At 40.8% G+C, this 23731-nt stretch overlaps 1 protein-coding gene across 1 annotated transcript; it reads left to right on the top strand.

The window, feature by feature from the left end:
- The first annotated feature begins 202 nt into the window (after positions 1-202).
- Positions 203-22020, top strand: LOC142996013 (transient receptor potential cation channel subfamily M member 1-like). The gene is made up of 29 exons (XM_076146880.1): positions 203-295; positions 3128-3204; positions 3354-3549; positions 3986-4199; positions 5965-6089; positions 6315-6486; positions 7395-7569; positions 8747-8870; positions 11592-11664; positions 12293-12393; positions 12510-12561; positions 12601-12701; positions 12776-12910; positions 13379-13429; positions 13621-13761; positions 14214-14243; positions 14416-14708; positions 15285-15513; positions 15890-16021; positions 16141-16281; positions 16622-16750; positions 16855-17106; positions 17600-17774; positions 18902-18922; positions 19323-19467; positions 19709-19911; positions 20082-20214; positions 20527-20873; positions 21236-22020. Exons 1-29 carry the CDS (start codon positions 203-205, stop codon positions 22018-22020), a joined length of 4845 nt encoding a protein of 1614 aa, XP_076002995.1.
- Positions 22021-23731: the final 1711 nt, after the last annotated feature.

Here is a 23731-nt window from a genome sequence, read left to right on the forward strand (position 1 = left end):
GTGCAGGGGGTTTACCGTCCATCCCTTACCATCAAACATTTCAAATTTCTAGTTATCATAGATGAGACGTCAGCTGGCAGAAACAAAGCTTGAATCATACGAAGAGGCAATTTGGACAAGTGGATGGAGAGATTTTACAGTTTCTCCTGCAAGATGATGAAGATGAGGGAGAGAAAGTGAGAAAGTCGGAGATCAGGACAACATGGAGCGCAAAGGCCTGATGGCAAAAAAAGTAACCAATGGCTCCTTCAAACGCTCCTCCATCAAACGCAGTGCCTCTTCTAGCTCACAGAAGGTAAGATCGCTGTTAGTCTTGCATGTCTGAACTCTCCAAAACAATGACATCATTTAAGCTTTCTTTATGTGGTTCGCATTGGATCCATTTCTTTCACAACTGTCAAGAATTGATTCTGGTAATTCTTAAAGGGATATGTTGTCCCTCTTTGGGATCGAATCCTTCCTTTAAATTTTTTTTTAACGTTTATAGGTTTATTAGGAACTTTTCTTTACAGTGCAGCTTTCAGGGTGAGAATTTAAACTCTAAATTCAATGAAAAGCAAAGTTATTTTTATTTTCCTCACTGTGTTCTATAATTAGCTGCCAAAGTTGAGTTGGCATGGCTCATTCTCCAATAAGTGCTGAAAGATTATCAAACTTATACTACACTCACTTACACACAAAATAAAACAACAGTCCGCCTGGTGTTGGCGCTATAACAACAATTATAACTTGTTTTTTGTTATACTTTCTGGAGAGACTTTGGTTTTCGGGGTGAGACACTTTTTGCTGTCGTTTTTGAATTGGAGTCTATGGGAGCACCCTGAAAGAAGTGAGATAATAGAATAACGGCACTGGGCCAAGTTTCAGACCTCTAGCTCAAGCCCTTATAAAAACCTCTAAACCTAGCTCCAGCCTTAACCAATGAAGTTGCTATCAGACAGAGTAGAATCAGAAGTATGTTGGTTTATTATTGAGGGAAGGTGGTTGAAAGAAAAGTAAAGGGGGAAGTAGAGAGGACGAAGGCAAGAAAGGAAGTATGAGGGAATTAGTCACCTGTAATCAAACTTAGACGACATGAGCATTCACTATTTCACTAGACCTGATAACAACCGTTCGTCGATACATTTGGAACCTCGAATCTAAAGGTTGTTGGTTTGTTGTCGTTGAGGGGTGATCATGATCCAATCAATAAATAAATGGAGGACTCCTCAGCCTTGGCAGGGGTATGAGTTAGTTTCGATTCGGTGAGAGCCACGAGTCATTCACGTAATCACAATGTGAGAATAAGCTGTGAGGAGTTTGTGATTGGATGCTAGAATTTGACTTTTCATGATGGATTTGAATGAAAATACGTTGTGTTGGTGCAGTCATGGGAGTCCCTGAAGGACCTGCAGTCATGGGACCAGCCCCAACAAAGGGCAGCACACAAACTGCCTGCTTTCTATATCAAGAAATGACAAACATTTCCATAAAAAAGTAGAATTCTTCATCCTTAAAATATCAGTATTGTAATGTTTATTATGAGTATACAGTCTTGGCCAGCGTATTGTTTCTCATAAATGCTGACACAAGATGAAAATAGGCTGATGATGATGATGAGAGTTTAGCTTTTAAGACAATACTACAAAATAGAGTGTGCCCAATTTTACCTAACCACCTAAAAGTTGCACTGTAAAAACATCCACACGGAAATCTAACATTTTTTTCAAACCTGTAAAAACACTGCCAAGTTCTGCAGAATTTTATGGCTAAAATGGAGTACATTCCACAATATACCAGTAGAAAACAAGCTTGTATGCTGCTTTTTTTCTTTTCATATGAGCTTGTCCATATACTGGATGGTCTTTCTTTCATAATGAATAAAAGCTCATGAGACAAGTTTTAAATCCTCCATTATCCAGAGTGAATGAATGTATTTTCCAAAGTGCAGGCAGATAATCACTACATCATAATAATGCATGACAAATCATATACAGTCATTATAGGTTCATGGATTTAAATGCATTTGCCGACACACACACACGCACACACACACACACACACACACACACACACACACACACACACACACACACACACACACACACACACACACACACACACAGGATTAGGAAACAAAGGAAAAGTGGATTTGATGAAATAAGAGGAGAATAATGTGCTGCTATTGATACGAAAAGTTCCGGTAAGTAATTAGACGGATCTGTTTAAGCTTTAACAGATTGCTGGATTCACTTGCAGTTTTCAGAGATTTATTAGTTGCAGCATGATTAGAGTTATTTGATATATATAAATAAAGAAATAATCACATAAGCATTCAAGTACCCAGAGGCAAAACAATTTAGGTTTACACACAACCAGAAATGCATTTTCACAGAGATATCCAATACAATATTTTTTCATTACATCTAAGTACATTTAATTATAACATATCAGCAATTGAAGCATTGGAGTGTTATGTGCTTTTGAAACTAAGTCTGTCACAAACGGATGAACCTGAAGGTCTCATTCAGAATGCATCACAGGATAATAAAGTGAGGAAGAGTTTTCTAGAATCTTCTCTCATTTCCAGAAACAAAGACTTAATACACCTGTTTTCCTCTGTTTCTCTCTAAAATGTCAAAGACTTTTCTAAGATTCACATTTGTCGTGAAGTGTTAAATTTGGATTTTCAAACCAGAACGTGAAAATTATGACAATGTTGACATTCCAAGGAAGGAAGCGCTAGGTGTCATTGAAGAGGATCTGGGGTTATGGATGTTTTTGAGGAGCTCTAAGCAAATCTAATGATCTGGAGAGGTCCTTGTGGCTCTTATTGAGCTCCCAAAATGTCCTTGATGCGGTTCTACAGATCCAGGTCGTAGGGTCACAGGATCCTCAATTTCTTCAAGTTTGTTTACCTCCAAAATCTTCTTGCAGTACCTTCACTAAGACTGATGCTCATGGTTAAACAACTAAAACTACTCAGATAAGGTTTGGCGAAAAAAGGTGATGGTTCTTCCTGTATACTCCTGAACTTCATCTGTGTAAGTTAAGGGTTTCTCAGATGGTTATAGGGTCCGTACAAGCAATATCCCCCATTCTACTTTGACAAAGAATGTAACAGCAAATCTTTGTTCTGTTTTCACAGCTTCACAGAGCCTGGATTGAGAGAACCTTCCAGAAACGAGAATGTATTCAGATTATTCCCAGCAAAGATGCAGCCAGGTAACATCCCTAAAAAATGTAGCCAAATTTTAGATCAAGGGTGAATAGTAGTGCCTAATAAAGATTAAAATATGTTCCATACTCCTCTCTTCCTTAGCCTCTGAAAAACACACTGACCTGCTAATCTCCATTCTATCATGCCATTTCAGGTGCAGTTGTGGTCAGCTGGTCGCGCAGCACAACGCCATTCCACCTGGGAGTAAAGAGGAGGGGGTCTGTACACTGATTCAGCTGGAGGTCCAACCGCCTGAGCGCTGGAATGCCCTCAAACACACACAGGCCACGCCCACTGATGCCTACGGGATTGTAGAGTTTCAGGGAGGCGGCCTCGTCAACAAGGCCATGGTATGTCAGACTAATAATATATTGGTTGACCAAATCAAAAACAGAACAATCAAGAATGGAAGAATTTTATAGGGTCTGAATCTCTATCATTCCAAAATCAATGGTTTATTATTACAGAGTAAAATTACAAAAAAATATTTTACATTACGTACAAAAAACCTATTCTGAATCAGTACCAAAGTTTCAGGGTTCTGTCCTGGATCATGTCCAACCTCCTACACCGTGCTTCTTGAAATTCGGTTTATAGCTTTTTCAGTAATCCTGCTCATATTCGAGATACGCAACAGACAAAGCAACCAATATTGATGAAAATCTAACCTCCTTGGCAGGGATAAGAAGGGGAAGGAAGGATAAAAAGGGAGGGAAACACGGACAATGAAAGAAAAAATGTCTGTGTGGACCTACACCATGTCAGTCCTCATGTCTGTCTCTGCAGTACATTCGAGTTTCCCATGACTCTAAACCGGACCAGTTGCTCCACCTGATGGTGAAGGAGTGGCAGCTGGAACTCCCAACACTGCTCATCTCTGTGCACGGGGGCCTGCAGAACTTCGACCTTCCCCCCAAACTGAAGCAGGTTTTTGGGAAAGGCCTGATCAAAGCTGCCGTCACCACTGGAGCCTGGATCTTCACCGGAGGAGTCAGCACAGGTGCCAGATACTCATTCATTTTTCTTTATAGCCCTTCAGTTATCTTATTTATTTAGCATAACATAAGTTTTTTTTTTACCAATTTAATTCTTGAAAACAATCTTCACTTAATTGTTGCATAATCGCTGCCTTGATTGTTGTTTCCAAGTTCGTCAGAGGAGTCCATGTCTGACATTTTTGCAGTAAAGGATATTTAGTTTTATTCTGGTAGGGCAGTGGATTGACTGGAAATTCAGAGAGAAAGGCCTTATGCAACATGGATAGAATGTCAATTAATCCCAACAATAGCATTAGACTACATTATCCTTGACATAAGCTGATTTAATAATAGGGAATTAGGAAACATGTCGTCACTCCCAATCTGTTAGCACTTTGCATCATTACAGGATTTTTATATGATTAACAGACAAACCTGACAGTCAACTTAACTATTCAAAGGGTAAACATGATACATTTAGTTAGTTTCCCTCATTTTTAATGTGTAATGTAAGGATGAAAAAACTCACACTCTATGGACAGAGATAGTGAACTGTGTTTTATCTGACTCCATTAATAAATAAGCACTATGGCACTATGATTTAGTGATGCTAATTTAGCTTTACAGAGAGGCATGGCACAATAGACGTGAGATGAATGGTGGATAGTTTACTAACATGAGCTGATAGCTGACATTACAGTTATAGTTGTAATAGCTAAGAGTGTAAAACAAGCTCTAAAGAGATACAAATGGCAAAATAAACCAGATAAACAAACCAGGTAAAGATGGTCAAAAAGAAGAGAAGAATGGAAAAGGAAGTAGAGAGAAAGAAAGAGCAAGAGAAGGAAAGGATCAGGGAGAAAGAGAAGAGCCAGGGAGACAGAGCCCCAGGTAGAAGCGAATGTAGAAGAGAGCAGAAGGTAGCTAAGAGCAGATAGAAGAGAGAGAGCCTTTTTCACAATGGTCTATTAAATACCCTTATCCTGGACATTTACATACTTTTGCCACAACCGATAAATGAATGTCACATCTGTTCTGTGGAACACTCACTGACAACAGAATGGAATGTGTGAATGTATCCACTTCTTTGTCCCCTCACCTAGAGGTCAGTGGATTGAGACAACCTTCCTTCATCTTCACTTCCTGTGATCTGAGAACATTGTTAGACCATGCAGCATTCCTTTCTGTGGTTAAAGCATCATCCTTGGCCTTTTATGTTAAGTTAAGATAAGGTTAGCCCTGAGATTCCTTTGCAGTCTCTGTGTTAACACTTATAAGAAAACTGGACAACAACAGACCCAAGCACAGTTACATTATCACAGGAACTCAACTAAATAATGGTTTCATTTTGAGATGTCCACAGAGGTTTAAAGCCAACAGGCCAACTTCTGTCTTTTGTGCAACAATGTGAATGTTCATTTTGGTCTAACAGTTATATAGTATGTATGATGTGTCTAAAACCATGGGGTGGTGAGTGTAACAGGGGATCTCATTTACAAAATGAGTCCTGCCACAAAATGTATATTTCCCAATGAAACAAAGCAACATCAGATGCTTTTTTTTTACACAAAAAGCTATTTGTCTGTCATCCGCAAAATGAATGAAAACAAAAACAAAGGAAACATGAAAGGGCATGTTTCAATGGGTGCAATGTTGTAATGGGTTTGCAAATTAAAGTATTACAAAGGTTTCAAATAGACCCCAAAATAAAACTAAGAACACATGGTAGAAGTCAATCAATATGTCCCCTTTGGCTCTCTTCTTCCCCTCTCATCTCTGATCCCGCAGGCGTCATCCGGCATGTTGGAGATGCGTTAAAAGATCATTCGTCAAAGTCCAGAGGAAAGGTCTGTGCAATTGGCATCGCACCCTGGGGGATCATAGAGAACAAAGAAGACCTCATTGGGAGAGACGTAAGACATATAGATGCTTTGTGAAAAAATCTTTTTATGTCGTATTTCTGGGATTATTTCCCTGGGTCTTGACTTGTCTGCAACTGGAGGATCGTGTCTTGGGACTGAAATTGGTAGTTCCCGCTCTAAATTTTGAGACATGCTGGATTTGAATTGCCTGCATTGACATGGGACTTAATTTTGGACTTAAACATCACTCCGCTGATTGATCTCTGCGCCTTGCAGGTGACGCGGCCCTACCAGACCATGTCAAACCCCATCAGCAAGATGTCAGTCCTTAATAGCAGCCATTCCCACTTCATCCTATCTGATAACGGGATGTGCGGGAAGTACGGAGCTGAGGTCAGGCTCCGTCGTCACCTGGAGAAACACATCTCTCTGCAGAAGATCAACACACGTGAGTCATATTGTTCGCTACCTTATAAAATGTAGCCCAAACCTATGATATACACATTGATCCTGGTCCTCCTGAAGTTTGTGGGCTCAGTAGAGGAACATTTACTCCTCTTCTACCAACACAACAACACGGGTTTTAGGCTCTTGTTTGCAGACATGTCTCCTTTTATGAGAGAGTGCACATCTCTTCATTCACAACAAATCCTGCTGATTACCGGTTTTGTGATACCAATTATCCCTGATAGCGAGGTTTCGATTTTGTCTAGCCAGCTTACACAAACAATGCCAAGATCAGTTGAGCTTGCTTCTTAGTACAGTCCTCGAGACTTGTCATGCGTGTGACAAACACTGTTTGCAAGGCTTCCTGTGACACATCTGAGCAGAAGAGGAAAAAAGATATTCCACTACAGCTACGATTTGTGTTTGACCATGCAGTCTGCATATTAAAGTTGAGATCAGAGGGTTTGATTTTGGACTCCAATCATCCCATCACAACTAGTCTGTCTGCCTGTTGTGTCCATGTGACCAATCATGTGACCTGTGGGTTTCCCTTTGTCATCCTATGCCTGGAGCTTTTCGTAAGGCAGGGACAGCAAAGGGAGACTCAGCTGTCACCTCTCACATCAGGAAAATTGCTGTAACAACTTTGAAATGATGGAAAGGCATTTTCAAACGTGAAACCAAAACGTTACATTGCATGCCTGATGTTGGAGCTGTATTACGAAGGATCCTCTATTCTATTGTTTTATTCCCATACTTGTCGGGGCCAGTACTTTGAATTAAACTGTAACCCATGTTGATCTCTGGCCTCTCTATTGCATTCCTCTATATTTTTTCCTTACAAGAGCGTGATTAGAAGTGAGACAGATCCGCTTGATGTTACAGAATGTGTTTCTGTTTGTGTGTCAGGTCTTGGCCAGGGAGTCCCTGTTGTGTGTCTAATTCTAGAAGGGGGTCCAAATGTGATCTCCATTGTGCTGGAGAGCCTGAAGGAGGAACCTCCAGTCCCTGTGGTGGTGTGTGATGGCAGTGGGCGAGCATCTGATATCATTTCCTTTGCCCACAGATACTGCGAGGAGGACGGGTATGTATCACTGACATAGAATAGAAAGTGTTTTGTTGTGTTTTTGCATTAATGGATCACACTTTCTTTTGAAAACTGTTTTTTTCTGTCTCCTCCTGAAGTCTGGTGTCAATTATCACAAAACTTTACATGAATAATGTCTGTACCATGTCAGATAAATGTCCTACCTCTGTTTTTTGATATTCCTTACTGATTTGCTATAATTGGATTCCAAAGTGGACTGGGTGTGGCTCATTTTTAACAAACTCCTAGATCTCATGAATTAAGTTGTCTAATGTAACCAAACTACTCAACCTTATGTGGCACAGTAACAACAACAGTTAACTTTTGCCTATAACTTACGAGCAGACGTGGTAGAATCAAATGTTTGTTGGTTTGTCAGTGGGCAAGGGTGATCATGATCTAATCAAGTTCATCATTGAGAGATAGAGTTATAATTGGAGGAGTATTCAGCATTGATGGCGGCACACACTCTCTGGTGCTGATTAAAAAGTAGTAAATTTAAAGTAATAGATAATAGGGGAGGCAGTGGCTCAGTGGGTAGTGCTTCCGCTTGGGAACCGGAGGGTTGCCGGTTCGAGCCCCTGCCGAGGTGCCCCTGAGCAAGGCACCGAATTGCTCCCCCCTCTGCGAAGGGTGGTAATGTTGAGGATCTGAGCTATCACAAAGGTCTTTGGATTAAAGCATCCACAGATGTTACAGGAAATGGTGACATGGCTCTGCAGCTGAGCAATGAAAGGTCAACTACTCTAACATCCAAATCTAAACCCTCTCTATATGAACTTTGAACCTTTAGGGGCAGGCAGACAGCCAGATTAAGCATATACTGCAGATGCAGAGCACTTTGCTATTGTGCATGGATGGATTTTTGCACATGTTCATTTGCTATTGCTTTCTTTCTCTATTGCTGGATATTTGCAAAGGTTTTGCCTTCAAACTGGATTTTATTTTTTTACCCTTTCTTCCCCAATGGTCTTTCCAGATAAAACAAACAAATTTACAAAAACAGTACAATTTTTTTTTTTGCTTTTCTATCTGGAAAATGCAAATATTAAAACAAAAAGGATCTGAATTATAAATATATGTAAACAAAACCTGAATAAACTCTGCTTGCTCGACAATATTGAAAAATTACTTGACTGCATATTATGAGTTTAACTTATTTTTTGCTCAACAGAATGGTGAGCGAAAGCGTCAAAGATCAGCTCCTGGTCACAATCCAGAAAACCTTCAACTACGGCCGCAGCCAGGCCCACCAGATCTTCCTAATGGTGATCGAGTGCATGAAAAAGAAAGCTCTGGTAGGTATGATAGGATTTGCTGAGCTGGCAAATTTGGATGGCTGAATATCACATAAAGGGTCTCAAAGAGCTTTAGAGGTCTGGTCCCAGCCCAAGAAAACTCAAAAAAGCTTCAATTGTCAGGAAGCAGGAAGTGTTGGGAAAGAGTGATTCCTTCCCTAGGGAAATAGGAAATTACTAAGGAAACAAATTAAGAAGATTTTTTTTTTTTTAATCATGCAGGTACAGTTTATTTTAAAGTAGACCTATGTTGTTTTTGAGTGGACTTAATGGGAAGAGACCAAAAGAGACACTAGGTCAGAAATTGTGATTTTATTCCAGTTACATTTATCCAGATGAATTTTAATTTTGACATCATTTTTCATTTTAGATTTAAATATCTGAATTCATCCGTTTTTCATCAATGCACCAATAAATCTGTTCTATTCATACATTGTCATTGTCATTGTCATTTGTGATCAATCACTTTCCATCATTCACACACTGAAACACCCATCATCATGAGCATTCTTCATATATTATTGTCATGCCTTTTAATAGCCAACCCAATCCCCAAGTCAGTGAATCAGGATGGTTTTCAGATGTATTCTCGTAACAATGGTGCCAACACACTATGGACTCAAAAGCAAGACTAGAGCAAACAGTTATAATCCAAAAGTGTTTACTAGAAGCAAAGGTACGGCAAGCAGAAAATTAATCCAAGAAAGAAAACAAATTAAATAGGGAGATGATCACTTTCAGAGATCAACCACTAACTCAAAAACACTAGAAAATCGCTCAAACAAAGACGAGCTGGCACAGAGGGAGAGAAAAACACACTTATTACATGAGGGAAAGAGCGATGATGAAGAACAGGTGAGGCATATCAGCCACAGGTGAGGCATATCAGCCACAGGTGAAACTAATCAGTCATCCACTCAACCATACAGGAGGAATTGTACGGTAGAATCCCATGGAAATATACTGCATATTGTAGAAATAGATGGTAAATATGTAAGGAGATATATATGGTAGATATATATGGTAGATATATATGGTAGATATATATGGCAGGCATTTGATACTTCAGAAGTCATGTCAGTCATGCAGCACATTTTTATATTGGTCAATGTGGCTGAAGCAGTGGTCTCCAACCTTTTTGTCTCTGAGAGCTACTTTGACAAAATAAAAGTGTCCGAGAGCTCCTCATGTTTTACATTATCAATGACATTTGTCCACAAGGCCTATTCTCCACCCAAACCGGCTGAATAAGCGTCTTTTGTGTGAACATTTACAAAATGTTGATATCCAACACTTCAATTCAGCAACATAAGCTTGTTTTTTTTCTGTGTACATTTTCAGTGTCAAGCTCACACTAATAAACTCACATCAAATTCATCCCATAGAAAACAAAACAATGTTATTATTTTTTACCTATTTTACCATTTCACCAATAGCATACCTTTCATATTTCACATTGTATGCCTGTCCACATATCACTGTCACAATTTCTCTTCACATTCTCTGTAATTCAGGGAATTCCCTGTAGTTCCTATATCATCTGTACTTCACATGCATTCAGTCTGTTCTGATGTTAGCTAGATGACAGAGAATGTGGTACTGTTTTCATGAGGAATTAAAATAGTTCTGGAATGTTCTTGCAGTGAAGCACGTTCTCTGTCGTACAGTTTTGGAATGTTTTTTCCAGAGTGTTTTCCTGTTTGGAAGAACATACATTGGATTGAGAGCATGGGTGGAGCAATTTTTTTCTTCCAACTGAACTGTTGGATGCCCCGTTCTCATGTCTGTGAAGGTTTTTTGTGGACCCTGCTCAATGTGACGGCTTGATTCTGCATTCTGTCTTTATGTTGTCACAATTGTTAAAATGCATCTAAATGCTGCTTTTTTCCAGCTGTCACTCATCTCTGCTTCTCTCTGTCCTGCTCTATACCTGTAGTAGACCGCTAGCACGCCCCGCCCCTCCCCTCCCTGCTTGATGTTATGATCGTTGTCTGTCTTCACGTGAATTGGTCGAACGGCACAATCAGTTCAAACATTCAGTCTTCTGCTCTGAGCGACGTGTTGGTGACCCCTGGGCTAAAGCATTTATACAAACTGCTTTTCTGCCTGACCTCTGCTGTCATGACATTTACATAATGACTCTGCAGCTTAATGCAGATTGTCCTTTGTCCTCTAACTGCTGTCTATCCACTATTTATTTAATCCCACAATCCCTTTCTTCCTCCTGTGAACAGCTGGGGACCATGTGCAGCTCACATATTTAAAACCAACTCGGCTCATTTTTCATGGTTTATACCGAGTTTTAAGTGAATCTATCAATCTGAAATAAGATCCAGATCCAAGATCACTGAAAAAGAAAACGCTTACTCACTCAATTCAACTCAACTCTATATATCAGAATAAATTGGCCAGTAATAGTGATTGTCAAGGAGAAATGTTTGGGTAGGGAAATGTTTGGGTAGGAATAAGGGAAGAGATTGGAACAGTATTCCTCTAGAAGCCATATCAAACAAATATAACCTCACATAAATTCCATGGTAGAAGTATTTTGAATCTTAGCAGTCAGAAATGATGAATGTCTGAGCCTGTCTACCATTGCATTGTGACTGCCCAGTTAAATATCATGGACACTGGTTGTATCACCACTACAAATAGATGGTGATGATGTTGATAGTCAGATGCTGTGCTAAAAAAGAAAAACTAACTCTCTGTGTGTTGCAGATCACTGTGTTTCGTATGGGGTCAGAAGGGCAGCAGGATATTGAGATGTCCATCCTGACTGCCCTGCTAAAAGGTAAATCATGCCGCTTTACTCAAGACTGAAGATTGTGATGTGTTTGCATTTACATCTATTAACTGTCAGATGATTGTATGCACTGCAAGGTTTAGTACCAAAGCCAGAAGCTGATCAAGGATAAAACATGGAGAACTAGCAGGCAGTCAAACCAGCACATACATCCGCCAGGCCGAGATGTCATGGCTATGTCTCTCTCTCTCTTGATTCTGCCATGTACAGTTCCAAAGTTATTGATCAAATCATACGGCTGTTGTTACAGTGCTACCATCAGGTCGGTTCATGTTTGTTGTTCGGGTTTAGCAGCCAATTATAGCAAACCAGTGAGGAAGATCAGCATATTCCACATATTCTACATGTACAACTTTGTACAATTGACCCAAATTTGAAGGAGGGGATATACAAAAATAAAACATGTTAGGTCAGTGAGCTCCTTTAGGTCATCATGCTATCGAAATCATGCTAAACAAGAAACTTGTCCGAAACATCCTGTGTTCTACTATCACGAGATAACCAGCTTGTGGCCATAAAGCCACGATTTAATTCCCTCACCTTTTAAGTTGTGATGACATGATACAAGGTCATATTGTGGTGAAAGTACATGTGATATTTGTTGATGTTATTTCAGGTACGAATGCCTCAGCATCTGACCAGCTGAGTCTAGCTCTGGCTTGGAACAGAGTGGACATCGCTCGGAGTCAGATCTTTGTGTATGGACACCACTGGCCTGTGCGTTTACACAAGCAAAAATCAATCCATCTGTCATATCTGTCCTTCTCACTACCTGACTGAAGATTTTTTCAACACTAACCTTTGTGTCACTGTGTTCCATTGTGTTTCTTCAGCCTGTGAGCGCTTTGCCAACAGACCGACCTAAAAGCCCGGCTGCTGCCCAGCGTGGGGGAGGAGGAGGAGGAGGTGGAGGTGGAGGTGGAGTAGGTAAAGGAAAAGCCAGGGGGAAGAAAGGAAAAGGAGGCAAAACCAAACCTGAACCACCAGAAGAGACCGACCCCAGAAAGCTGGCAATGCAGAGCTGGGTAAGTAAAGTAATCTGAAATAATTTGTGATGATGATGATGGTGATGATGATGATGGTGATGATGGTGCTGCAGGTGAACTCTCTGGAACAGGCCATGATGGATGCTCTCGTGCTGGACAGGGTGGACTTTGTAAAGCTCCTGATTGAGAATGGTGTCAACATTCACCACTTACTTACTATCCCTCGCTTGGAAGAACTCTACAACACGGTGAGCAGGGCTTGAAGCCTACAACAGGCCATTCCTGTTATTGTTTTGTCTTAGTAGTTGAACAATGATGTCTGTAGGTTGAAGTATGCAGAAGTAGTTGACTGCCAAAGAAAACTTACAGACGAAAACAGAAGAACAATACTGTGTATTGCTGGAAGCTATCCCAGTAAATAAAATCATTATTTTGAAATTTTGAAAAGTGACAGTTGTAGGGAATTCCTCTGGATTTACTTGACATGTGATGCAGTTTTGATTGAGTCCTTCACACTCTGTAAACAACAAAAAGGGATTTAAATGATTAAATTATAACATTGATCTACATTTACAAATTCAATAAAAAAGTAGGCTCTGTGGTCACAAGCCACAGTGTCGTGTCTATTAAGTGATTTAAAAGGAGTGAAAACAAGTATAGAGAATAATTCAGAAACCTTTTTCACTAGCTTGAAAACTTTCTGTTTTCTCCTACAGAAGCTGGGACCGGCCAACACACTGCACTTTGTGGTCAGAGATGTGAAAAAGGTGACAATTGTACATTTAGTGTCAGAGACGGATGACACACTCACAAGCCATAATTTGTAGTACTGGTGGTTACTTTTTACTTTTGAAAAACATATTTTTTTGTTAAAAACGATCAAATCCCTTTGTTGAGTGTCAGATGAGGATAATCTCTTGTTATCTTTGTATTAACAAAAACTTCATTGAATTTTCAGGGGAATCTTCCACCAGATTACCAGATCACTTTAATCGACATCGGACTGGTGCTGGAGTTCCTTATGGGTGGAGCCTACCGCTGCAAATACACCAGAAAAAGCTTTCGCTCACTGTACAACAACCTGTATGGCCTGAAAAGAGTGAGCAGGCATCCACTACACAAACTACACACTTACAGTATATGGCATTACTATGCCAACAACAGGTTACCACCCAAACTGCTGTAGAAAAAAAGAGCTAGATATATATATATATACAAAGTATATATATATAATATTTGTTGCTCCTGCCAGATCTAAACTGAACTTTTTTTTTGAAAAGGCCATAAGTATTTGAGACGCTTGACAGAAGCACAGTGAACTGTGAAATGCTTTAAAACTGATTAATGTAGAGGGCCAAAGTAACGTAACAGCATAGAAAATATGTGTCACCTGATTGAAGGAAATTTAATCTTAGGATGGGCACTAGGACCTGGATGACCGAGAGCCTTCACAGACGTCACTTGGTTGAATTTACATTACTTACTTCCATATCAAATGCATTTTACAAAGCTGAACAACATAGAAAGTGATGACTACTTTGTGTTTTACAGCCAAAAGCTCTGAAACTACTTGGAATGGAGGTATGTTTTCTTTTTTTGGAAACATTATTTAAATATTCAGCTTCCACTGAAGTCAGATGTTGTCTTTAAATCATTCAATAATATGTTGTCATTTTGTGCAGTCAGTTGTGTAAAGGTTTTTTTGTACAAAGTTTGTATGTGTGGAAATACAAAACACCTTTGATCACTCCAGGATGATGAACCTCGCCCAAAAGGTAAAGGTAAGAAAAATAAGAAGAAAGAGGAGGAGATTGATATTGACGTGGATGACCCTGAGGTCTGCCGCTTCCAGTACCCCTTCCACGAGTTGATGGTGTGGGCTGTGCTGATGAAACGGCAGAAGATGGCATTGTTCCTATGGCAGCGGGGAGAAGAGGCCATGGCGAAGGCCCTGGTGGCATGTAAGCTGTACAAAGCCATGGCCCACGAGTCGTCCCAGAGCGAACTGGTGGACGACATCTACCAGGATCTGGAGAATAACTCCAAGTGAGTCTGGCTCATTTATATCCTGTTTACATGTAAGACACTTCAGCACATCCATGCCACACGACTCACGCCTTCCTCATGCATGTAGCCAAGAAATCTAAAAGTTATATTATGTTAAAGGTCGGTAGATTAATGTGTACGGACATTGTCATCAACTGTATGGTATCAGACAATCGCAATGAAAGCTCCCATTGTGAGAAATGCTGAGTAATACCCTTGTTTTCATAAAATGCTTTGCTGCCCCATCAGAACTCAAATGCACGGCGGTGGAGACCAAAGCAAGGTTTACTTTGTTTATAAACTAAACCTAGCCTACTTAAGGTCTTGGACAGACATTGGTTTGCGTTTAGTCAGGCAAATATTGGACTATTGTTGTGCACATATGTTTCTCTGGTGTACTGATTAGCTAATGTGGAGAGAGAATGTAGAAGATAGGGAGTCTAGCCAGTGACTTAAGGAACACACATATTGCTCTCTGAGGGATAAATACCACTTGTCATGTGAAAGCAGCCTTAATCTATAAGCTTTTATCCTTCCAACATTTAAATGTCTTGGTTACCTTTCTCCTCTGTGCAGGGAGTTTGGTCAGCTGGCGTATGAGCTGTTGGATCAGTCGTACAAACATGACGAGCAGATTGCCATGAAACTACTGACATACCAGCTGAAGAACTGGAGTAACTCCACCTGTCTGAAACTAGCTGTGGCTGCCAAACACAGAGACTTCATTGCCCACACCTGCAGCCAGATGTTGCTTACTGATATGTGGATGGGCTGCCTAAGGATGGGCAAGGGCAACAGTTTGGAGGTATCAGCCAAACCTAAGAATCTGAGCCAAACAAAAGCAGAGCTCAGGACCACACTATGTTCACTTAGTCTTTGTAAGACACTTTGATAGACGATAGGACCCAGGAGCTGCAGGCCAGCCAATCAAAACACAGCAAATCAATGACTTAAGCCAAGCCAAGCGTACAATCCAAGACTGAAACAACAATTGAAGACTGATTTTCTTGCTTTCTGATGAAGGAAAGCGAAAACTTAGAAGATTATTTGTTATTTAAGTGCAGTTTGATCACGAAGTGATTCAGTTTTGGAAACAGGGTTGTGCTAATTGATATTGATTACACACTGTGCTGTATTAAATTTTGAATATCAAGACTTTACGATCACGTCTTTTTTTACAGGTCATTTTAGGAATTATTTTCCCACCAGCAATCCTGCTTTTGGATTTTCGGATTGGAGATGAGGGTGTATATAATTCCTCCAAGGAGAATGATGATGGCAAAGAGAAAGAAGATGACAACAAATCCAGCAAGGTACAAAAACAAGGAAGGACAACAAAGGAAGCATTTGTACAGTGAATGAGCAGCTACCAATTCATTATAAGATCAGCATGGGCCAATGTTCACTCAGTCAAGATAATTGTAATTTTTAGGATGCTGTATCCAATGTTGATGCCATGTCCAAGAAGGGCGATGAAGAGGAAAACCAGAAGAGACAGAGGAGGAGGATTCCCATTGGGAGGAAGATCTACGAGTTCTACAATGCTCCTTTCACCAAGTTCTGGTTCAACACGGCAAGTATACATAGATATCTAAAAGCAATCAGTGTGTTTACATGCACAATAAAACTTAAACATTTCAAACATTATGTTAAAACCATAATTGAATTGGAGTAACAGCCCTTGATTATGCAACATGAAATATTATACTGGCAATATGTAATGCTTAAAATTACATTTTTTTCACTCCAACCAAGTTATTCTTCCTGTGTTCTTTTGGACTTGACGGGTTGAAAAGCTTTACCATGTAAACAAAGCGGTAGCACATCGGAGAAACACTGACTAATCGGATTCAATTACAATAACGTTTTGAGAGTTTGAGAGTTTCATATTTGGCTTCCTTTGTCTCTCTCAGATTTGCTATCTAGCGTACCTGATGCTGTATAATTACATCATACTGGTGAAGATGGAGCGCTGGCCCTCACTCCAGGAGTGGATCGTCATTTCTTACATCATCACACTGGGGCTGGAGAAAGTCAGACAGGTAGAGACGAAAAGCCCACTGTGGCTAATTTATGACTCGAAACTTGATTACACATAGAATCCAAAGTGACTGTACCCATGAGGATGCTGGTCCACCTCCCTCAGATCCTGATGTCGGAGCCAGGGAAGCTGAAGCAGAAGATCAACGTCTGGCTGGAGGACTACTGGAACATCACAGACCTGGCAGCCATCTCTGTCTTCCTGATGGGGCTACTGTTGCGGCTGCAAAACGAGCCCTACATGGGCTACGGACGCGTAATCTATTGTGTTGACATCATCTTCTGGTACATCCGAGTCCTAGACATCTTCGGCGTCAACAAGTACCTGGGGCCGTATGTCATGATGATCGGCAAAATGGTAAGTGGTGCTGCTGAGGTGGGAGATGAGATGCATGAAGGGACAGTGGCTACGGGGCTAACACGAATGGAGGGTGATCTGTTAATCAGTTCATGGAGTGATTACCAATGAGGTTATGATTAGGTCATGGATGTGGATGGGATCCAGGGAAGAATCCATTAAATGTAGGTACCAGTTGGCCCGATGGTAGCGCTGTAATTGCCATTTTTGTGTCTAACTTCTAAACCATAAATCATAGAATCAAAGGATACTTTGGGTTATCTGCACCATCCATGGAGGCCACACCCATTTGTCCCTCACTACATAGGTCAAAGTCAATGTATATTTACATTATCTATTCCAGATTAAATTTGGTTAATTTGAAATGTTTATTTTCCTGGATTTCCTTACTGTTCAATCTCACTATTGGCCTGGAAATGCAGTGTGGTTTTGGCTTCAAAACACGGACTGTGACTCTCTCATGATTTGTTTACTACTCTTTTTCTGGTGATAGATGATTGACATGCTGTACTTCGTGGTGATCATGCTGGTGGTCCTGATGAGCTTCGGCGTAGCTCGACAGGCCATCCTGCATCCGGATGAGGAGCCAACATGGCGTTTGGCACGCAACATCTTCTACATGCCCTACTGGATGATCTACGGCGAGGTGTTTGCAGACTCCATAGACCGTAAGACTAGAGTTCATAGTAAGACTTCAGTCAGTCAGCTGTTTGCCCTCTGACCCCTTTCTGTCACTGTGCTTTAAAGTGATATAGCAGAGAAATATAGCAGCGATTTTACATAATGAAATGATTTTCAGAAAGAATGACATTGCCTGGAGATATTTGACCTTTACTAGGCCTTTGAAATTACCCTTGTTGCTATTTCTTAACACACAAACACAAAAGATATGCACACCACAAAAGAAGTGAAAGGCATCTTCTGCATTACACTGTCATGATCACTATAATGTGTTTTCTTTGGGTACGATCTCAACTGAAATACTTTGTAGAGGCAATGACAATGAAGATATTGTACTCAAAATCATTCCATTTCATAAAATCACTGCAATATTTATTTTATGTGGTTTCCACATTTCCTGGAGAGCCTGAAAACTAGTTGAAGACTAGACTAGACTAGAAAACTCTTCAGGAATATGAGAAATGGTTGAATATCCTGAGAAGTCTTCAATTTGTTTTCAGGATTCCAACATGTCCATGAAAACCTGGAAAGTCTCGAACGTTGTAATGAAATACTGAATTCATGTCAGCAACCCCTCCACTCTCCTAAAGTGACCATTTATATGATTAATCATGTTGAGATCACACGCACACACACACGCCACCATCTCCCTTCTCTGGCCAAAGCCTTTATCATTCAGAGATGTTGCACCCACATACATACGGTCTATGTGTGTCACGCCCTCTGCTGGCAGCTTTGTGGTCCTGATTTTTTTCCGATTACTCGCCATTAATAGAACATCATTCTATACAACAACTGTGAAACAAGGTGAAGAGTTTAATTTACGTTTCTGATATTTTAACTCACCAAAGAAGGTTTGATGGACAAGCAAAAATGATTTGAGTCTTATTTCTTGACTCAGCTTCATGTCTATTGATTGTCATTTAAATCTTTTCTGGTTGTCATAGAGTATGGAGCCTTTTTTTTTTTTTTTTTTAATAAAAAATTCAGAATTTTGCCATCATCTCTATGTTATTCCATGATTCCAGTTTTATAAATTTTTTATTTAACTTAACTTTTAACACTTATCTATTTTTGTCCCGTAAACTCTGCTGGCGGTGCTTGTTGCTGTCAGTCTACGCAATGGAAATCAATCGTAAGTACAAAATCAAAATGGCTGTTTATTTTATGTGGTAATGTATACAAATACTGTAAACCAATATTTTCATACTTTCAAATATCATTATGGTATTGACCTTGCAAACTATAATTTCCATTCATGATTGTGGTTTTTGATTTGATATGTTGGATATCTCTTACTGTCTAAACAACAAACCAGGCCTCAAATGGCGTTCACTATCACTACTCTATTGTTGACAGACTGCTGCACAAATGTCCACATTCTAAACCTGTCTCACGAAGGATTTTCATCATTGTAGCTTAGAAGGTGACAACACCAAAATCTATTCAGACTCCAGAATGTGAAAGATATGTACATGTATGATTTAGGTGACATCACTGCCTAACGGTTCTTCCTGTATTATTATGTTGATCAGCTCCGTGTGGCGAGAACTTGTATGATGAGGATGGCAAGAAGCTTCCTCCCTGCATACCTGGAGCCTGGCTCACCCCGGCCATCATGGCCTGTTACCTGCTGGTGGCAAACATCCTGCTGGTCAACCTGCTCATCGCAGTCTTCAAGTCAGTCCTCACAACTGCATTCACTTTTTTGGTAGCATATATGTTCTTGTTTTTGAGGACACATATTGTACTCATTAGTTTGCAAAGTCAGCAATGGTCAGCAATAATTTTGGTGACCAGGTGTGGGTAGAGTGGGGAAACAAGGAAAACATCAGTGCTGTGGTACATGAGGCCTGGGATTGAGAACCATTCCTCCTCCACATTGAGATTATGAATGTCCTTGTCCACGTCTCATCCACAGTAACACCTTCTTCGAGGTGAAGTCCATCTCCAACCAGGTGTGGAAGTTTCAGCGTTACCAGCTGATCATGACCTTCCATGACCGTCCTGTTCTTCCTCCACCGCTCATCATCTTCCCCCACATCTACATTGTCCTGAAGCGTCTGTGCTGCCACTGCAGGCGGAAGCAAGAGGGTGAACACGAGGACCGAGATCGAGGACTCCGTAAGAATCACAAAACTTTTGAACTGGAATCACAGAATCCAAATAATTTTTTTCCTGGAGAGAGTGTGGCGAGCATGTTCTGATTGTGTTGTTACTGAGAAAGTGAGAACGGAATATGAGATCACAAAATACAATGTAAAGACAGAAGGCGATTGTGTTTGTGATGGCAGAGCTGGTTCTGAACGCAGAGGAGCTGAAGAGTCTGCACGAGTTCGAGGAGCAGTGTGTGGAGGAGTATTTCCGCGAGAAAGACGACGAACAACAGTCATCCAATAATGAACGAATCAGAGTCACATCTGAAAGGTAGGAGTCACTTGTAGCTTTAAGGAAATAACTACATCAGTGGTTCCCAAACTTTTTCTTTCGCAACCCCCTTATATAGACCAGAAGTTGTTCGCGCCCTAGAGGGCAGGAGATACGATATAAAATAATAACCCCCCCCCCTGCAGTAGCTCTGTACTACAAAGTACATGATGGTTGATTGATAACTGCAGCTGATATGGCATCAACATCTCAGACCAAGTGGGATCAAGGAGGGTGGAGTGCTGAAGGGCAGGCAGTGCCACCAGGGGAATGTATAATGTTGTAACCAGAACCTACCTGCTCCTTGCTCAGGGTGGAGAACATGTTCATGCGACTGGAGGAGGTGAATGAGCGGGAGCACTCTATGAAGGCCTCCCTGCAGACAGTGGACCTCCGTCTGGCACAGCTTGAAGAGTACTCCAACCGTATGATGAACGCCCTTGAGAAGCTGGCGGGAATCGAGCAGTCAGAGCTCGTTCGAACTCATTCCAGAGGTTCTTCCATCTGCGAAGCTTCCACACTGCGTCGCCATAGCAGCATGAACAGTGCAGATGGCTACAGCCTCTATCGCTACCAGCTGGACAACGAGGATATAGAGGGCAGCGAGAGGAGAGTCCAGCTCAGTCCGCAGAGAAGGGGAAGCACTCCAGTTGGAATAGGTAGGACAAGACAAGACAGAGGGAGTTATTGGTTTTAAAGTTCACCAAAATTGAATGTGATGCCAAATATTCACACCGATGTATATTTTTAATGAAATCACTAAGTGCAAAGATCTAATTAAGAATCAGTGAAATCACCTTGAAATTTCACCATCAAAACATATTTGAAGTGAAGCAGACCAAAAATTCATTGCCAAGTACACAATGGTTTTGGTACCTGTTGCTGTGGATCCCATTTGGTTTCTTTGCTGCCCAACCCTAGTTAAGATGTATGGAATAAACAATGCATAAAAATGAGGCATTCACTTAAAGATAAAACACACAAATAGTGTTTGACAGGTAAATGTGTGTCATGTTCTCAGGTGATGGAAACACTGCTGTGAAGGAATCTTACAGATCATCCCTGGAGGTGACGCAGCACAAGAAACGGACTCCCTCCATATCCAGTGTTGATATCTTGATTTCACCCTGTGAGCCTCATCAAACGTCTGAAGAGCCAGCTCCAGATCAGACGAAAGTCATGCCTGTCACCTCAGAAATGACTCCAGAGAAGACGGAGGTGGTGTCAGAGAAGCCCAAATTGGTGGCAGCTGTGTCATATCCCTTGGAGAGGAAGGTTATGAAGTATTTGTCTTCTCCGACTCTCAGTGAATCCAGGAGGTCTATGAGCAGCATTGTGTACAACCCAATGGACCAGGACGAAGAGGTCAAATGGGCAACTTTCATCAAAGCAGAGCAGGGAGCAAACCCTCCTAGCATGCCTCGCTGGGGAGCCTGTTTTGAATACAAAGTCCACCCTTCCATGTTTGGTCATATGCCCAGAGTGACTGTGGTGAAGTCTGGTGGAAACGAGGCCAACGCCAGTGAAACAAAAGAGTTTGACTTTGAGGGAAGAATGCAGTCCCAACAAGGAGCAGCAATTTCAGATATCAACCAGTCTAAGGAGGAAAAAGAACCTTCAGATGAACATCTGCTGCTGGTAGCTGAGGACCAGATGTACCCACCGCTCAGGTCCAAGAGCCTGAACATGAACCCAAGAAAGGGCAGGGACAAGAATAAGGAGAGCGAAGTGAAGCCTCGATCAGCAAGCAGCGTCAAAGACCTGGTGGCAGCCTTCAGTGGGACTGCAGAAGATAAGATGGACTGATGGTCCAAAATGTAAAACTCAGTTGGTTCTGATGGAAGAACATTTAAGAACAAAGTAAAGAACCACCGGTTACAGATTTACCATCCAGGATTTACATCAAAAACACCCTCAGTTTGTAGAGGGCTTAAGACATTTTCTGTCCACTGTATCTGTGTCTAAATCATGGAAAAGGAAATGTAGCTGCTCATTCAAATCTAGATTTCTCTCAACTATTTGAATATTTGGATTCTTGCGAAAGGAGGCAAGCACATGAGGTGCCACATAAAAATATGAGAACAAACCAGTTAATCACATGGTTTGGAAGATCTCGAAATGGCATAAATCGTGTTTCCAAAAACTCAGTTGCCCTTAAGCAAGACACCAAACATAAAAGGGAAATAAAGTTTTGATCAGTTTCTTACTGCTGATGAGAAGATATGATTCATTTTTCAAACCAGTTTTCAGAAACATCAACAGGACAGGTACATCTCCACTCTCAACGTGTTCATCACCTGCTGGTGGTTCTGCTGGAACTGCCAGACTCTGCAGCCAGAAATAACCGTACATTGACTTGTGATCTGAAATAAAATAGAAACCCCAAACCTGACCAAGCCTTTTCTGTATTAAAGTCGATGTTAAAGCACTATATCGGAGACAACTGCCCATCCGTTGCCATGGAGAATGGTTCTGTATGAAGGTTTTCTCAAAGTCTGGGAAGTGGTTTGAAGCAGAGGTGAAACACATGCATTTACACACACACACACACACACACACACACACTTAACACATACACACATAGCAATACACACAGTGAATGTGACTGAAATGAAAAACAATTATTTCAATTTATATTCATTTCAGCCAAATGTCGTCAGCATAAACATGGCAGGTTTGTAGGTCATCTGGTATCAATGACAGTTTCTGTGTCTGATTGCATCACAGTCTCCATCCAGTCATTATCAGCTGACTAACCAGATGGCTAATCAATAGCTGGCTAGGTAAAACAGCTAAATGAAAGCAAAGTGAAGTTTTTTTTCTATCTCACCTTTCTGTTCAAACAGGTTGTTACAGCACTGGAGGTTTCATTACACGGTAAATAAACTCCCTCACTGACGAAAAGACAATTACAATCAATCATCGGTCAGAATGCTGAACTTGGAGTTTTGCTGAACTCTGTGACATGTTTTCTGTTGTGTGTTTTCCAGGGTGGGGTCTCTGGAGGGACCTGTAGGGAAACAAGGCCTTATGTGTGTGTAGTGGGTCACCATCAACTCACTGCACACATGATGAGCTGATACATTGGACCAGATTGAAACATTTTCATAATAAACATTGCAAACATAAATGTGTTCTTGAATGAAGGAATGAATGTTGGACAGAAGTTACAGCGCTGTATGAAAAGATACGTATACTGTATGTGACCGCTGCAGGTAGACTAACTAAAGGTTTATTATACTTCAAAATTCCAGAAGACGCCATTTATGTGTTCACCAACATCAGATCTGATTTCCGCACACTTCTTTTTTTTCCTTCTCCCTCTTCTTTTTTTGTGTTTGATCATAATTCTTTCTATACTACAAACATTGACTAATTCTATATCCGGGACAAACAAGGCATCTAAAAGAAGAGCTTTTCCGTTTACAATAACAACAATGAGTGTATTTGCATAGAACATTTTAAGAAACATACAAAGTGCAGGAAAATGAAATTAGAACGCAGGAGGATTTATACT

This window comes from Genypterus blacodes, unplaced genomic scaffold (genome assembly GCF_046128005.1).
Source record: "Genypterus blacodes isolate CSIRO-AG114 ecotype Tasmania unplaced genomic scaffold, CSIRO-AGI_Gbla_v1 ptg000036l_1, whole genome shotgun sequence".
NCBI lineage: Eukaryota > Metazoa > Chordata > Actinopteri > Ophidiiformes > Ophidiidae > Genypterus > Genypterus blacodes.

Excerpts from the sequence above, each read along its gene's own strand:
- LOC142996013 (XM_076146880.1), top strand. The coding sequence starts at position 203 with ATGGAGCGCAAAGGCCTGATGGCAAAAAAAGTAACCAATGGCTCCTTC. Across the intron at positions 4,200-5,964 it reads CACCGGAGGAGTCAGCACAG|GCGTCATCCGGCATGTTGGA; the intron begins GTGCCAGATACT and ends CTGATCCCGCAG. Across the intron at positions 13,762-14,213 it reads ACCTGTATGGCCTGAAAAGA|CCAAAAGCTCTGAAACTACT; the intron begins GTGAGCAGGCAT and ends TGTGTTTTACAG.